General features: G+C 46.3%; 1 protein-coding gene across 4 annotated transcripts in view; it reads right to left on the bottom strand.

The window, feature by feature from the left end:
• Positions 1 to 18,040, bottom strand: part of VPS13C (vacuolar protein sorting 13 homolog C) — a 492,503-nt gene that overhangs the window by 125,101 nt on the left and 349,362 nt on the right. For all 4 annotated transcript variants that reach the window (XM_075345525.1, XM_075345526.1, XM_075345527.1 and 1 more), the window contains 6 exons: positions 14,759 to 14,988; positions 14,101 to 14,193; positions 11,362 to 11,727; positions 6,357 to 6,446; positions 6,107 to 6,262; positions 5,762 to 6,026 (listed from right to left, as the gene is read on the bottom strand). In XM_075345525.1, the coding sequence (XP_075201640.1) occupies positions 5,762 to 6,026; positions 6,107 to 6,262; positions 6,357 to 6,446; positions 11,362 to 11,727; positions 14,101 to 14,193; positions 14,759 to 14,988 (1,200 nt within the window). The remainder of the gene's footprint in view (positions 1 to 5,761; positions 6,027 to 6,106; positions 6,263 to 6,356; positions 6,447 to 11,361; positions 11,728 to 14,100; positions 14,194 to 14,758; positions 14,989 to 18,040) is intronic.

The following is an 18,040-nucleotide window of genomic DNA, read 5'->3' as shown; positions in this document are numbered from 1 at the left end:
AAGTAAACAGAATTCCCTTCTTCTTTGTCGCTCCATTGGGAGACCCAGACAATTGGGACGTCCAAAAGCAGTCCCTGGGTGGGTAAAATAATACCTCGTAATAGAGCCGTAAAACGGCCTCTTCCTACAAGTGGGCAACCGCCGCCTGAAGGACTCGTCTACCTAGGCTGGCATCCGCCGAAGCATAGGTATGCACCTGATAGTGTTTCGTGAAAGTGTGCAGGCTCGACCAGGTAGCCGCCTGACACACCTGCTGAGCCGTAGCCTGGTGCCTCAAAGCCCAGGACGCGCCCACGGCTCTGGTAGAATGGGCCTTCAGCCCTGAGGGAACCGGAACCCCAGCCGAACGGTAGGCTTCGAGAATTGGCTCCTTGATCCACCGAGCCAAGGTTGATTTGGAAGCCTGTGACCCTTTACGCTGGCCAGCGACAAGGACAAAGAGTGCATCCGAGCGGCGCAGGGGCGCCGTACGAGAAATGTAGAGTCTGAGTGCTCTCACCAGATCTAACAAGTGCAAATCCTTTTCACATTGGTGAACTGGATGAGGACAAAAAGAAGGTAAGGAGATATCCTGATTGAGATGAAAGGGGGATACCACCTTAGGGAGAAATTCCGGAACCGGACGCAGAACCACCTTGTCCTGGTGAAAAACCAGGAAAGGGGCTTTGCATGACAGCGCTGCTAGCTCAGACACTCTCCGAAGTGAAGTGACTGCTACTAGAAAAACCACTTTCTGCGAAAGGCGTGAGAGAGAAATATCTCTCATTGGCTCGAATGGTGGTTTCTGAAGAACCAGCAGCACCCTGTTGAGATCCCAGGGTTCTAACGGCCGCTTGTAAGGAGGAACGATGTGACAAACCCCCTGCAGGAACGTGCGTACCTGTGGAAGTCTGGCTAGGCGCTTCTGGAAAAACACAGAGAGCGCTGAGACTTGTCCCTTAAGGGAGCCGAGCGACAAACCCTTTTCCAGTCCAGATTGAAGGAAGGACAGAAAAGTGGGCAAGGCAAAAGGCCAGGGAGAAAAACCCTGAGCAGAGCACCACGACAGGAAAATTTTCCACGTCCTGTGGTAGATCTTGGCGGACGTTGGTTTCCTAGCCTGTCTCATAGTGGCAACGACGTCTTGAGATAACCCTGAAGACGCTAGGATCCAGGACTCAATGGCCACACAGTCAGGTTGAGGGCTGCAGAATTCAGATGGAAAAACGGCCCTTGAAATAGCAAGTCTGGTCGGTCTGGTAGTGCCCACGGTTGGCCGACCGTGAGATGCCACAGATCCGGGTACCACGACCGCCTCGGCCAGTCTGGAGCGACGAGGATGACGCGGCGGCAGTCGGCCCTGATCTTGCGCAACACTCTGGGCAACAGTGCCAGCGGAGGAAACACATAAGGGAGCTGAAACTGTGACCAATCCTGAACTAAGGCGTCTGCCGCCAGAGCTCTGGGATCTTGAGACCGTGCCATGAACGTCGGTACCTTGTTGTTGTGCCGGGACGCCATGAGGTCGACGTCCGGCATCCCCCAGCGGCAACAGATCTCCTGAAACACGTCCGGGTGAAGGGACCATTCCCCTGCGTCCATGCCCTGGCGACTGAGATAATCTGCTTCCCAGTTTTCCACGCCTGGAATGTGAACTGCAGAGATGGTGGAGGCCGTGGCTTCCACCCACATCAAAATCCGCCGGACTTCCTGGAAGGCTTGCCGACTGCGTGTGCCGCCTTGGTGGTTGATGTATGCCACCGCTGTGGAATTGTCCGACTGAATTCTGATCTGCTTGCCTTCCAGCCACTGCTGGAACGCGTTCAGGGCAAGGTACACTGCCCGTATTTCCAGAACATTGATCTGAAGCGAGGACTCTTGCTGGGTCCACGTACCCTGAGCCCTGTGGTGGAGAAAAACCGCTCCCCACCCTGACAGACTCGCGTCCGTCGTGACCACCTCCCAGGATGGGGGTAGGAAGGATTTCCCCTTCGATAATGAAGTGGGAAGAAGCCACCACCGAAGGGAAGCTTTGGTCGCCTGAGAGAGGGAGACGTTCCTGTCGAGGGACGTCGGCTTCCTGTCCCATTTGCGTAGGATGTCCCATTGAAGAGGACGCAGGTGAAACTGCGCGAAAGGAACTGCCTCCATTGCTGCCACCATCTTCCCCAGGAAGTGCATGAGGCGCCTCAAGGGGTGTGACTGGCCTTGAAGGAGAGATTGTACCCCTGTCTGTAGTGACCGCTGCTTGATCAGCGGAAGCTTCACTATCGCTGAGAGGGTATGAAACTCCATGCCAAGGTATGTGAGCGATTGGGCCGGTGTCAGATTTGACTTTGGAAAATTGATGATCCACCCGAAACTCTGGAGAGTCTCCAGGGTAGCGTCGAGGCTGTGTTGGCATGCCTCTTGAGAGGGTGCCTTGATCAGGAGATCGTCCAAGTAAGGGATCACCGAGTGACCCTGAGAGTGGAGGACCGCTACTACAGTAGCCATCACCTTGGTGAAAACCCGTGGGGCTGTTGCCAGGCCGAACGGCAGTGCCACGAACTGCAGGTGTTCGTTTTCTATGGCGAAGCGCAAGAAGCGCTGGTGCTCTGGAGCAATCGGTACGTGGAGATAAGCATCTTTGATATCGATCGATGCAAGGAAATCTCCTTGGGACATTGAGGCGATGACGGAGCGGAGGGATTCCATCCGGAACCGCCTGGTCGTTACGTGTTTGTTGAGAAGTTTCAGGTCCAGGACAGGACGGAAAGACCCGTCCGTCCTTTGGGACCACAAACAAGTTGGAGTAAAAACCGTGGCCCTGTTGCTGAAGAGGAACAGGGACCACCACTCCTTCTGCCTTCAGAGTGCCCAGCGCCTGCAGAAGAGCCTCGGCTCGCTCGGGAGGCGGGGATGACCTGAAGAATCGAGTCGGGGGACGAGAGGTGAACTCTATCTTGTAACCGTGAGACAGAATGTCTCTCACCCAACGGTCTTTTACCCGTGGCAGCCAGGCGTCGCAAAAGCGGGAGAGCCTGCCACCGACCGAAGATGCGGAGTGAGGAGGCCGAAAGTCATGAGGAAGCCGCTTTGGTAGCGGCACCTCTGGTGGCCTTTTTAGGACGTGACTTAGACCGCCATGAATCAGAGTTCCTTTGATCTTTCTGAGGCCTTTTGGACGAGGAGAATTGGGACCTGCCCGCGCCCCGAAAGGACCGAAACCTCGACTGCCCCCTCCTCTGTTGGGGTATGTTCGGTTTGGGCTGGGGTAAGGATGTATCCTTTCCCTTGGATTGTTTGATGATTTCATCCAAACGCTCGCCAAACAATCGGTCGCCAGAAATTGGCAAACTGGTTAAGCGCTTTTTGGAAACAGAATCTGCCTTCCATTCCCGTAGCCACAAGGCCCTGCGGAGTACCACCGAATTGGCGGCTGCAACCGCCGTACGGCTCGCAGAGTCCAGGACAGCATTAATAGCGTAAGACGCAAATGCCGACGTCTGAGTGGTTATGGACGCCACCTGTGGCGCGGACGTGCGTGTGGCTGCGTCAATTTGCGCTTGACCTGCTGAGATAGCTTGTAGCGCCCATACGGCTGCGAACGCTGGGGCAAAAGAAGCGCCGATAGCTTCATAGATGGATTTCAACCAGAGTTCCATCTGCCCGTCAGTGGCATCTTTGAGTGAAGCCCCATCTTCCACTGCAAGTATGGATCTAGCTGCCAGTCTGGAGATTGGAGGATCCACTTTGGGACACTGAGCCCAACTTTTGACCACGTCAGGGGGAAAAGGATAACGTGTATCCTTAAGGCGCTTAGAAAAACGCTTATCTGGAGAAGCATGGTGATTCTGGACTGCCTCTCTGAAATCAGAGTGGTCCAGAAACATACTCGGTGTACGCTTGGGAAACCTGAAACGGAATTTCTCCTGCTGAGAAGCTGACTCCTCCACCGGAGGAGCTGAGGGAGAAATATCCAACATACGATTGATGGACGCAATAAGGTCGTTCACTATGGCGTCCCCGTCCGGAGTATCAAGATTGAGAGCGGCCTCAGGATCAGAATCCTGATCAGCTGTCTCCGCATCATCAACCAGAGATTCCCCCCTCTGAGACCCTGCACAATATGATGATGTCGAGGGAAAATCTAAGCGAGCTCGCTTAGTCGGTCTGGGGCTGGGGTCTGTGTCAGAACCCTCAGCCTGGGATCCATGAGATACCCCGGGAGGACATTGTTGGTCCAGCTGAGGTGGGCCAGGGAACAAAGATTCAACAGAGTCCCTGTGCTGAGATACCGGCCTGGACTGCAAGGCTTCTAGTATCTTAGCCATAGTCTCAGAGAGTTTTGCAAACTCCGTCCCCGTCACCTGAACAGTGTTAGCAGGTGGCTCCCCCTGGGCCCCTCTTAGCAGAGGCTCCGGCTGAGTAAGTGCCACAGGGGCCGAACAGTGCACACAATGAGGGTCAGTGGAACCTGCCGGTAGCGGGGTCGTACATGCGGCGCAGGCAACATAATAAGCCTGTGTTTTGGCACCCCTGCCTTTCGTGGGCGCCATGCTATTATCTTCCCTGAGTAACACAATAGGGTATATAGCCAGAAATCAACTGTGCACCATACAGTGTAAAACATATATACCATAAACATATAATGTTACACTACTGCACAATGGGGCTAGCACCACAGGTGCTGCTTACCACCCGCCTAAAGCGGTTGTGAGGCCACCAGAGTCCCTGCCTGGGTCTCCCAGACTTTGTCCCCCTCTGCAGCGTCCGAGGAGCTGACAGGAATGGCTGCCGGCGTCCTGAGGAGAGGAGGGAGCCGTGGGCGTGACCCAGAAAGAGCGGGAACTGGTGCCCGCACTGTGCACAGTGAGGGGAGTGGAGTATGCAAAGCATGCTCCAGCCCTCAGTGCTGCTCGTTCTGTGCAGCGTCCCGCCCTTCCCCTGCCTGTCAGGGCTGTGGGCGGGAGGAAAGGAAACTAGGCCGCAAAAAGCCGGGGACTCTAGTAATAAACGCGGCCGCCGTAAAAGCGCGGCCGGCGTGAAAGTCCCCGGCGCACTACAAGTCCCAGCCGCGCCGCAGTGTTTCCATGGCCGCGGCGGTCAGTGCGGCAGTCCCTATACATAAACACACTCAGCAACGCTGAGTGTGTAATGGCACATATTAACCCGGTCAGCGCCGTGGTCCCCGGTGCACTAGCACACCCAGCAAAGCTGGAGTGTTGCTGTGCGCTGTCCCCACAGGGATACAGAGTACCTCCAAGTAGCAGGGCCATGTCCCTGAACGATACCCGGCTCCTATCCAGCAGGCTCCACAGGAGTTGTGGATGAAGCACGGTCTCAGTGCCTGGAGACCGATAGGATCCCACTTCACCCAGAGCCCTGAGGGGGATGGGGAAGGAAAACAGCATGTGGGCTCCAGCCTCCGTACCCGCAATGGATACCTCAACCTTACAACACCACCGACAAGAGTGGGGTGAGAAGGGAGCATGCTGGGGGCTCTATATGGGCCCACTTTTCTTCCATCCGACATGGTCAGCAGCTGCTGCTGACCAATCTGTGGAGCTGTGCGTGCGTGTCTGACCTCCTTCGCACAAAGCAAAAAACTGGGGAGCCCGTGGGAGCACGGGGGGTGTATAGGCAGAAGGGGAGGGGCTTAACACTTTTAAGTGTAATACTTTGTGCGGCCTCCGGAGGCATAGCCTATACACCCAATTGTCTGGGTCTCCCAATGGAGCGACAAAGAAATGAAAGATAATTAAATGATTTTCTCCCAATAAGAATTAAAAAACACTACCTATGTCAAGTGTAAAAAAGCTGCTCTCCTGACGATGCAGGGCTGATAACCTCCCACGGTTCAGAGGCTCTATAGATGAAAATTCAAGCTCCAAAAACTGCCCTTCATTTACATTATGTACGCGCTCATTAGCTGAAGATCCAAACATCCGGAGATTTGTACCATGCTGAAGTATAAAGGGGACAGCAAGGGCATTTTTGACTATTAAAGGGGCTCGGTCCTTTAAAGAATAGTCAAATGCAGAAGCAGTACCTTCCGAAAAAGCCTAAGGAAAAAAATAGCAATATCAGAAATATAGAAAATCATACTTCCAGCTTAAATATATTTAATGTCCAATTTAAGTACCTTTGACAGATTGCTGAAAACTCCCAGAGTACATTTAGAGACGGTAATGTTCATGGTGTCCTTAGAAGTAATGTTAATGGCAGACTGAGGCTCTGGGACTACTATAAAGTCATCACCCGGAAGAAGACTTTTCTCCTGAACCGGGTTGTTCTTCATCTTTCCACAAAAGGAACAGAATACATAACCACTATAAGCAAAATGAAATCATCCAGTTGTATAGGAAAAGACAGAGAAGTCTACAGAATCCTACCTCAAGCTTCAGATTCCACCGACGTTTTCCACTGTCCACTCGTTCAATAAGAGGTTCCCAGACAGCAAAGATTTCATTGTAATAATGAACCTGTGAACATGGAAGGCAAGAAAAAATTTATTGAACTTTTTGTAGGATCTGTATGTTATACGAACTTTGCATCAATAGTACAGGCAAATATAAAAAACTTAGTAAAAAAAAAATCTTATCGGAGAAATTAGCTTCTTCCTCTCAGACTTCACTCCTGAACTTATCATTCAGTCTGAAAAAAAAACCCAAAAACGCTCAACTCAGTCTTGTTCAAACAAAATGGACTGCCAACCCACTGTGAACCTTACACAGCCCATTATCCTCTACAGAGACAGGAGGATGAGGAGTGCAGAGCAGGGAAAGGAAACAAAACAGCGGGAGACAAAGAAAGATATATCTTTTTAGTCACAGTACAGCTTGAGTCACATTGAAACAGTTGACTATTGCTCTATACATTGTCCTCCAACCTGCTGCTTCTTCACTCAGTGTACTGAAAAAGAAATAAAGAGCAGGAATCCTTCCCTGTATTCTCTGTGGTCTATGGGAAAGGCTTCTCCCACCAGCTCACAGTCAATTGCAAATTAAGTGGGTTGTCTGGGTTTGAGACAAAAAAAGTCTGTAGTAACTATCAGGGCTGTGGAGTCGGTAAGCCAAACCTTCGACTCCGACTCCGACTCCTCAAATTCTCTTGCACCGACTCCGACTCCAGCTCCGACTCCGGCTCCGACTCCTACATATATTGCTTATAGTTAGGTGAAAAATTTATTGTAGTACATGAATATGTGTATGTGAACATCAGACATTTAATAATTTTTATGATACAATAATCAAGATATTTGGATAGAACATAAAATATATTTATTGGAATACAACTTTAGAACACAAAAAAACTGTAATAAATTGTAAATAAGTAATACACTATGTAATATACAGTAGATTACATATATATCTTGTGTGTGTATATACACTGTATATATATATATATATATATATATATATATATATATATATATATATATATATATATTTATTACATATTTACAATTTATTAGTTTTTTGTGTTCTAAAGTTGTATTCCAATAAATATTTTATGTTCTATCCAAATATCTTGATTATTGTATCATAAAAACAATTAAATGTCTGATGTTCACATTGTACTACAATAAATTTTTCACTTAAATATACGCATTATACTAAATGTTATTATTTAGTAAAATATTCAGCACATTCTGCATTGCACTCCTGTCCCCAATTTATTATATATTTTAGGAGTCGGAGTCGGTGCATTTTATACCGACTCCGACTCCACCAAAATGAACTCCGACTCCGACTCCACGACTCCGACTCCGACTCCACAGCCCTGGTAACTATGTATCTACAGACCCCTGGATAGTGCTTGCAAACAGTGCGCACACTGTCTTAATTTCAAGGTAGTCACGGTGCGAGCGATCATATGAAACCTTGTATGTCATTTGCATGCTTGTGGTCATGTGTCGACTAGTCTCATCCTGATTCTTTCCATTCATTTTTATTGAGAAGATGAACAGACATATTGTCGGCGCATGAAAGAAAGTACATTACATACATTTGGTCAGGTGAATACCCGCTCGCACTGGGAATACCTCTATAATGTCGCGATTTGATAGTCTGCAGTTACTGAAAAACGTTGACCAAGTCTGGACAACCCTTTTAAAAGATAGAACCTGAAGAGGATAAAACTGGTCACCATCAGGATATAAGTTGTAGAACAGTCAGAAATTGTGTTATTCCTTATGTACACACACAGGACAGCTTATTGTTAAAAATATGACTACTCTTTACATCAGGTCTGCATAACATACAGCCTGCAGGCAACATGCGGAATGCCGAGGGGTGTGATGCAGCCCGTGAGACTCTGTGACACTGACTCCCTTCCTGCTATACTCAAATGTACTTGTGTCTTTTAGACGAAAACGCATTTGAACATTGTGTACCCAGGACTGAGGCAGAAGAGTGCAGATCAGAGGAGTGCAAGTCAGCCTTCACCCCGACGTGCCGCACATTACTAACCTCATCACACAGGTGCTGGCGCCGAGGACGCTGGGGGGACTGGTAAGAGCTCTAGGAGGAGCTAAGGATGAAATGTGTTTAAGGATCAGTGTTAATTTCCAGAAGACAAAATGAAGATGTGGGGGGATATTTGTGTGGAGCAGTGGGGGGACAGGACGGAGCACTGGGGGATATTATGGCGCTATGGGGACATTATGGACCTTTGTGGGATATTATGGAGCTGTGTGGGACATTATGAACAACTGGGATATTATGGAGCTAATGAGGAACATTTTGGGGCAATTAGGGGGGATTGTGAAAGGGGAAATAGTATAGCATGTAATGGGGGTCTTTAAGCAGAGAGTTAGTGTGGGTGAATATTATGGAAAGGGACATAGCAGAGGGATACTTTATAAAAGGGCAGTGCGAGGGGATATTTTGGAGAGGGTCAGTGTGTGTGTGTGTGTGTGTGTGTGTGCGCGCACGCATTATAGAGAAGGTCAGTGTGTGTGTGTGTGTGAGTGGACATCATTAAGGCAGATGGGCTGTGTGGGGCAATATTATGGGGAGAGACAGTGTGTGGGGGAGATCTTATAAAGAGGGGCAATGTGTGGGGGGATATTATGGATATGGGTAGTGTAGAGGGATATTATGGAGAGGCAATGTGTGGGAGGATATTATGGAGAGGGCTAGTGTAGAGGGATATTATGGAGAAGGCTAGTGTAGAGGGATATTATGGAGAGGGAGGGGTAGTGTGGAGGAATATTGAGAGAGGCAATGTGGAGAAAGGAATTATTTCAGCATATTTTGTAGAGTGGCATTGTTGGGGGGGGATGTTTTGTGCAGGAAGCACAGTGAGGCGCAGCATGGGAGATATTTATGTACTATCGGTGGTTCTGGAGCTGCATTCATGAACTGACAGTGATTTTAGCGCCACATACATGTGCTGACGGTGGTTCTGATCTTGTACACATGTAGCAATCCATAACGTGTTTCACAGCCATATTAAAACATAAAATCCTCAATATTTTGAGATTTAACATTATCAGGAAGATTTGGTCAATTTCTGCTCCAATAACTCAAAGTTAGCGGTTGTTCACACATTTTATTTTTATGGAGCAGAAACTCTCCAAATATTCCTCCATTACTCAAAACTTGCTTCTGATGGTGTATTAATCTACGGATGATGCTTCTGGTGATGTATTTATGCAAGTAGCCCTTGAAAAATTTTGCGGTCCTTGGGATTAGTTTAGTATGGCGATATGGCCCTTGGACAAAAAAAAAAAAAAAAATGTTGTGCTCCCCTGCTTTAAATACACAAACTTTTCAGAAAGTTGCAATATATTGATCAATTTGGTAAGATAGAGTTTTTAGTTTCAAAACATGTAAAGAAATTCCTTGGACAAAACTAAAAGTTTGATTTGTGTGGAGAAGAAATAAGCAGGCTGCCCTGGTCAGGCATCCAGTAGGCTCCTTTGTGGCAGTCTTTACTTTTGGTCTTGCATGAGGTTTTGCCATGATGATGTCATCAAGTTGCACGAGCTTCATATAATGTCATGGACCACACTAAGGCGGGCTTTGCACACTACGACATCGCAGGTGCGATGTCGGTGGGGTCAAATTGAAAATGACGTACTTCCAGCATCGCATGCGACATCGTAGTGTGTAAAGGCTCGATGATACGATTAACGAGCGCAAAAGCGTCGTAATCGTATCATCGGTGCAGCGTCGGCGTAATCCATAATTACGCTGACGCGACGGTCCGATGTTGTTCCTCGCTCCTGTGGCAGCATACATCGCTGTGTGTGAAGCCGCAGGAGCGAGGAACATCTCCTACCGGCGTCACCGCGGCTTCCGTAGGATATGCAGAAGGAAGGAGGTGGGCGGGATGTTTACATCCCGCTCATCTCCGCCCCTCCGCACCTATTGGCCGCCTGCCGTGTGACGTCGCAGTGACGCCGTACGACCCGCCCCCCTAATAAGGAGGCGGGTTGCCGGCCAGAGCGACGTCCCAGGACAGGCGAGTCCATGTGAAGCTGCCGTAGCGATAATGTTCGCTACGGCAGTTATCACACGGATATCGCAGCTGCGACGGGGGCAGGGACTATCGCGCTCGGCATCGCAGCATCGGCCTGCGATGTCGCAGCGTGCAAAGCCCGCCTAAGTCCAAGAGGCAACCCAGGATGTCCACACCTAGGATGCTGACTGCAGAACTGAAAAGATTTGACACTGGACCAGGGCAGCCTGCTCAACTCTCCTCCACATAAAGCAAATCTTAATTTTCTTATTTGGAATTTCTTTAAATGATTGACATAAAAGAGCTGAGTTTAAAGAAAAAGGACTGGATGCCAAGACCAGGTCAGCACATATGTTATTGCTCAACTGTAGGCTGGAGTATTATGTGCTTCAAAGAAAACAAGTCAAGCGCTCCAAAAGATTCTGAGCCCATGAAAAGTTGGGAATTAAATGGACTACTGTGAAGCACAGCTGCAATTCCCTCTATCATATGTTGAAATTCAGCATTTCAGATTTAACAGACTAACAAGCAATATATAAAATTCTTTAAAGAGGCTTTCTGGTCTAAAGTGACAAGTCTGAAGTCACTCTATTTGACTGCAGACTTGTGAATACTCACATTGCATGCACTGAATAGATAAGGGCGATCTTACTCATTAGATGTGTATTTAGCGAAGCAGCGCCAATTTTGTCGGCTTCTGGACGGGAGTTGTATATCGCATACTTGCAGCCACGTGACTGCTGATCGCAGCTGATACCCCAGAGAATCTTCACAGTATACAGTATGTGCAATGTGAGGATTCACAAGTCTGCAGTCTCAAAACAGTGACTGCAGACTTGTCATTTTAGAGGGGACAACCCCATTTAAGAACAATAATAATAAGAGTTTATCTGTTCTCTTTTCTGAAAAATATTATGCTCATGAGGGTACCTCAAGTGTAGTGTCAGCAGTCACACTCATGAAAGATGTCCAATTTTTCACAGCGCCTGTAAATGTAGACTCCACTAACAGCAATGGCACTGTACGGTGCCCCAGACCACACTCTAGTGTCACTTGCACAGTTTTAACTTTTAACTCAAAGTTCTCTTCCTTCAGGGGGCACTCGGGGTTCTGAAAGCATTCTGTTGCTTCATCGGCAGACTCCACTCCTAGGAACCAGCTATTGCAGCTGTCAGTGGTTCTTGTGTCCCATATATTCCGGTGTTCAGCTAATTGCTTCTTCTCTTCACTGTCTTTGGGCTTTGGTTTCAGAGCAGCCATAATGGTCAGTACAGTGTTTAATATGATTGGAGAAATCTGAAGAAAACAACAATTATAAAACACACAAGTATAGCAAATATGAAGGAACGAGACACAGCCACAGAGAAGAATACGTATGTTCTAACAAAATAATGACGAACCATAACTCTAGTAAACGTTTTCTTAAGTAAACATGCACTAGAGTCTGGATTATAGTGATTTTATATTTTTTTTGTAAAATGGATTAATGAAACAAAAATTGGACAGGGTTCTAAATAATTAGTGTGGTCATTTGTGGAACTCGCTATCTAGTGAGGTGTGGAAAAAGTCATAAAGACCTAAAATGATAACTAATACACTGTAATCTTTAACTTCCATTGACTCATGATGGCATTTTCAGTGACAGTATATATTACAGCAAATATACTGCTCAAAAAAATAAAGAGAACACTAAAATACCATTGTGTTGTTTAAGTGTTCCCTTTATTGTTTTGAGCAGTATATTTGCTAACACCAGGAGGGGTGGGTGGTGTACTTATGCTGCACATAATGCGATTCTGTACCCTGTTTTTATTTATAAACACTTTTTTTTGGGGGGGGAGGGGGGGGAATAGGGTGGAGAAAGAATATAGGGAGTGATTAGTTATTTTGAGAGACACAAAGAGAGCGAGCCACACACACACACACACACAGAGAGCCACACACACACACACACACACAGAGCGAGCCACACACACACACACACACAGAGAGAGCGAGCCACACACACAGAGACACGCACACACCACACACACACACACACACACAGAGAGCCACACACACACAGAGAGAGCCACACACACACAGAGAGAGCCACACACACACACAGAGAGAGCCACACACACACACAGAGAGAGCCACACACACACAGAGAGAGCCACACACACACAGAGAGAGCCACACACACACACAGAGAGAGCCACACACACACAGAGAGAGCCACACACACACAGAGAGAGCCACACACACACAGAGAGAGCCACACACACACAGAGAGAGCCACACACACACAGAGAGAGCCACACACACACACAGAGAGCCACACACACACAGAGAGAGCCACACACACACACAGAGAGCCACACACACACACAGAGAGCCACACACACACACAGAGAGCCACACACTCAGAGAGAGCCACACACTCAGAGAGAGCCACACACTCAGAGAGAGCCACACACTCAGAGAGAGCCACACACTCAGAGAGAGCCACACACACACACAGAGAGCCACACAGAGAGAGAGAGAGAGAGAGACACACACACACAGAGAAAGACACACACAGAGAAAGAGAGCCACACAAACTGTACTACTTTGCTTTTTGGATTTGAAAACGGTAATAAAAATAATTTATTAAAAAAACAAAACAGGGGAACACCACAAAAATTACAACTGCAGAGTTAATGGAGTGCTCCCCTATCTTTTTAAAATAACTACTATTGCTATTTTTACATGTCACAGTGGAGGCTAGAACGCTGTAAGGTGACCGCTAGAGATAAACAGATCTTGAACGATTCGATTTTGCCAAATTGAATACATTATACATGGAAATTCAAATTTATTTTCCAAAAATTGAATGTGACTCCTTTATTGTGCTCTAGGGTCTGGAACCCCCCCCCAGAGAATAATAAATATAGGATGTAGAAAAAAAAGTCTCCTGCACATACAAAGTACGTATACCAGGCTTAGCCATAAAAGGTAGTCCTTGCCAACAGTTGTAGTAAGGTCGGAGCTTACTGTGAAGAGACCCAGGGTTTTAGAGTGTAGCTACAGTAACACTGAGGTCTGTATGGGGAGCAGCGGAGGTAGCCATTTTTTTAAACTTCTTGCTGGCGCTCTACAGTGCCACAAAAAAGCGGTCAGCAGACTGCCATTTTACTGAATTTGCATGGCGTGAAATACAAAGTAACGTTCTGGAGAAAATTACATTTTTATACAATTAAAATAGAATTTAATTCCATGTGAATAAATTCTCCCAACTCTAGTGATCTCTAATTGGTGCAACTCTCTCAATAGTGTTACTCTCTGCATAGTTTGGGAAGCTGTGAAATGCTCCCAGAGTCTAATCTCTTCTTACTTAAACGTGCTAAATAGGGGACCCATATTGTTCCAACAGATGGGAGTCTCAAAAGCAGAGCACCAAACTATGAAACATTTATGACATATACTGTAGATGTTTTATTTTATTGCAGCCCTTAGGAGGAGTGGTACATTTTGACAATTTGGCCCCTTGACCAGAAAAGGACGAGCACCCAAATCCTTCTCCATATGTGGTGTTACTGGTGAGATTTTATAAGAATTAACCTCTTGCATTGGTACTTTGTTTAAATAGAACATAATATGTTACACGTTTTAAGCTTTAGTTTTAGTCACAATAAAATGTTACTGTACCTTTATGACAACTTCTTCAACATTAAGGCTGCCTTTCTGGCTACCGGTAACGGATGTTGTGTTATCCACATGCAGAGAACAGGGCTGTATTACCTGTGTACAATACACACTACAAATGTTAGATATATGTGACAACTTAGCTATTTCACGACATGTCAATGCTAACACATTACATCCCCCACGCTCTATGTGCCACTTATGTCTCCGGTGGCTTTCGTGCAAGATTGACCTTTAACTGAAGCCAAAAAGACACTCGGTACAATGGGTACATCAAGCTAACAAATATTCTATAAATAAGATGCAAATATAGTGAATTGTGGAATAATTGCTTCATGCTGACTACCTGAGCAAGACCGTCATATTTCTTCATTAAGATTTATGTTTTAATCAGAAGCGTGATATCAAAACAGTTTATTTTATAGTTTAGACCATTTTGTACACTAATGTAATATTATTCTAAGAATGATCGTATTGGTGGAATATTGGGATAGAAACAAAAGGATTTGCCTACTTTTTGGTGTGTGAAAACCAGGACCCACTAGCAACCAATGTTACTTATTTGGAACAGAAGCAAATCATAATAGAACTGGAGGAGCTCTATGTGGGAGATGCAGGCTACATTACCGTAAGGCTACATACTATGGATTTAGAGTTATACCGTAGTGATGTTGCTTCCTCTTAGCTGTCGGAGAAAAGGACAGGCCAGAACTTTGAATTCTTTTACCACGGCCTTCAATGTCTTCTCAGAGTTTACATCAGAGAGAGTAAATTTGCCCTGAAAAGACACGGCTAAGGCAGGGGCATCAGCTTTTTCAAGACTGGCTACAAACACTATCTCTGGATCCAAGATCAATGCCATCAAATTCATTTTCTTTGATGTTGTAGGTTCTAAGAGAGAGGAAAAAAAAGTGACATAAAAGACAGTGAAAAATACATAAACACATTTCAATTTTTTTTAAAATTAATAAAGCATTAACTGATAATGTAAGCGTGGGAGATCAAACAGATCTATGAAACGTATAATCATTTCATAGATCTGTTTGATCTCCTATGCGTACATTGTACATGAAATGATACATTAAATCACATAAGCAGATTTTGGTTCTTAAAGGGAATCTGTCACTAGGTTTTTGCCAGCTCATCAGAGAGATGCATAATGGGGAGACAGAGATCCTGATTCCCCTGATTCAAATGATGCATTGTTTAGTTTGATTTGACAGCTGCTGTGCTCAGTAGAGTTTTTAAATATAGCATTTAAGGAGTCGTGGGAGAAAGACAGGCGCAAAAGGTTTTAACCGATAAACAACAATAGGAAGATTATAAGGTGCACTCACCTACAGATGTTGTGAGACAGTCACAACACCTGATGGAGCATTGAGGCTGATGGAGACAGCTGCGGACCAGTCAAATAGGAACAGAAACTTCTAAAGAAAATCGGGGAACATCGCCATGCTTATCACCATTGAATCCAATGAATAATTTTCAGGTCATTTATTAAAGTACAAGTCTACGCGTTTCAGGGGTCTCTGCCCCCTTCCTGAGGACAAGTAGATAATGACACAGAAGATCTTACAGGCAAAAAACATACAGAAATATATATACCTTGGGTCATGCATGTCAATGATTCATGCACGTCATAGGACAACCCACCGAAAAGAAAAAAACCGGCGGGAGGAACACATCAATTTAAAGTAACGTCATAAGATGTATAGTTCATAAATTCAATCCATCTTGCTTCATGAATAAGAGTTATAGTATAAATTAGCAAAGAATAGAAAAAATTATGCTTTTCTATGTATATTAAAAAAGGAGTTTATTTTCTTTTTTTTATTGTATTCTGATTGAAAAAATTTTTTTTGTAAGTGTGCCGCCCCCACGCCTGTAGCAGCCGGGCTGCTCGTATCCGGGCCCGCTGTGTGGCTCGAGAGATCCTCCGGACCCGGGGGTCACGCGGACACGCCAAATGAAAAGGGGGACGTAGTTGTACGGGCTTAGCCGTATTCAGTTCGTGACGCCACCCACGGTGTGTGGTGAAGTGGGTCACCACCGCTGCTGTTGTGGGACACCTGGGGGGAGATGTAGTGGCAGCTGGATGTTAACTCCTCCGTTAGTAGGGATGGTTGCCCCGGGACCCAGTGTCTCTGTGCAGGGTATTGCAATAGCAAGGGATTGCGCGCCCGGATGTACCAGGAGATGTTTGGTTACTAACAATTAAATGAATCACACAAGTCTTTTGGTAAACCAAGGTGCTGGTGGCCGGCCGCCGCGGCTGGTTGTACTCTGGTCCCCCACCCGGGCTGGTGGTCGCCGTCTTTACCTCTGCACTAATTCTGTTGTTTGTTTAGACTTTCTGGTATGGAACACGAGACTCCGCTCCCGGCTTTTGTGTACCAGAGGAGCCGTGCCCGCTGACCCGTGGGATCTATGGGCCCTGGCAGTTGCCCTATCCCTCTCTGTGGGTGGTTGTCTGCTTTTGGGACTTTGGTTGCGACAGGACCTATAATCCTGCCCTCAATCTGTTGATTAGCGAGGCCATTGGTCCTGGTCCTGGCGTCAGGGTCCGAGTACCCCCTCTGTGCACGGTTTCCGAGTTGGGTCTCTGGTGTCGGTACCAGCGGGCTCCAATCCTGTCCACCTCGGATCTCCGGCTGCCGTCTTCCCATCACCTGCCGACGGAGACGACCGTCTGCCACCTAGCCAAGGTACCAGGGCTCCAACCCTGGCACCGTTCAACTTGGACTTCTCCTCCGCTGGAGCTACACCTAGCCCTAGCCTCCACTCCTTGCAACTTGAACTCTAGACTTCAACTGCTTGTTTTCTTGCCCCGGGCTGTCTAGACCCCTAGGTGGGCGTTCCCTAACCGCCTGGTCCCGCCCATGGGTGTGCCTGTTTTGCCCTGAGGGGGGTGACTAGGGTTTCAGGTCGGCTGTATGTAACCCTGTGAGGGAAGGTGTTATACAGAGACCTAATGTGTGACTACCTGGTTTTGCCAGGGCGTCACATAAGTGTATGTATTTATTGCGATAAATTGTCAGTCTTATCTCTATACATCCAACATGCGTATCTACCTGGAATTGAACACCCAAACACATCTGTTATAGTTAACGCCAGAATGATGGATTTGCCCATAGGTCCAATTGTGTTGTACAGAGTTCATGGAGGCAAAAAAAGAAAAAGAAACGGGGGTGGGAAGAGGGTTGGATTTTTGATGATATTGTTCATCAGCGCATGAGATCCGCACAGGAACAGGAAAAAAAGTGAAAAGGTAAGTAGCCTAACCTGCAAGGGTTCATCGGAGTTCAGCCACTGCGGGAGAAAAAAGCCGACAGACAGGACACGGAACACATCGGCAGGAATCTCCCACTTCAAAAAGGACTGGGAACCACGAACAAATGCAGAAAAAAAAATGATGAAAGGGGAAAAAGGGAAAAAAGGGAAAAAAGGAGGGTGGGTGGTGGGTGTTCCTTTTGGTGTAATAGAATTGAAAATAAAATAATTATATATGTCTTACAATAGATACTGATTTATGGACTAAAAAGAATTAATAAATAACTATTAAAAATGTATCAGGTTGTTAAAGTGTGGTTACGTTGCCAAGTCATAAAAATATTATCATGTATCATTAATATAGAATTAAAAAGCTGTTGATTATATACTATATAAAAAACGCATAGACATAGAAAAAATGCAATAAAAAATATTTTTAAAGGAATATTAAAAACGAGAGAAAGTTAGATGTTTCAAAAATCCAGATATAAGTGGACCAGGTGATGTATTCATATAAATTAATATTTTGATATATATTTATGACACATTAATAAAATAGATCCGTGACCTCATTGAGACCTATTGGTTTGAGGGTATTTAGCGTATATATCCAATAGGTCTGTTTTTTACTTAAAATATCAAGGCAGTTCGGTGTCTCTGAAGGTATCTGTTC

This window comes from Anomaloglossus baeobatrachus, chromosome 4 (genome assembly GCF_048569485.1).
Source record: "Anomaloglossus baeobatrachus isolate aAnoBae1 chromosome 4, aAnoBae1.hap1, whole genome shotgun sequence".
NCBI classification, from domain to species: domain Eukaryota; kingdom Metazoa; phylum Chordata; class Amphibia; order Anura; family Aromobatidae; genus Anomaloglossus; species Anomaloglossus baeobatrachus.
This window is presented reverse-complemented; position numbering and strand designations above follow the sequence as displayed.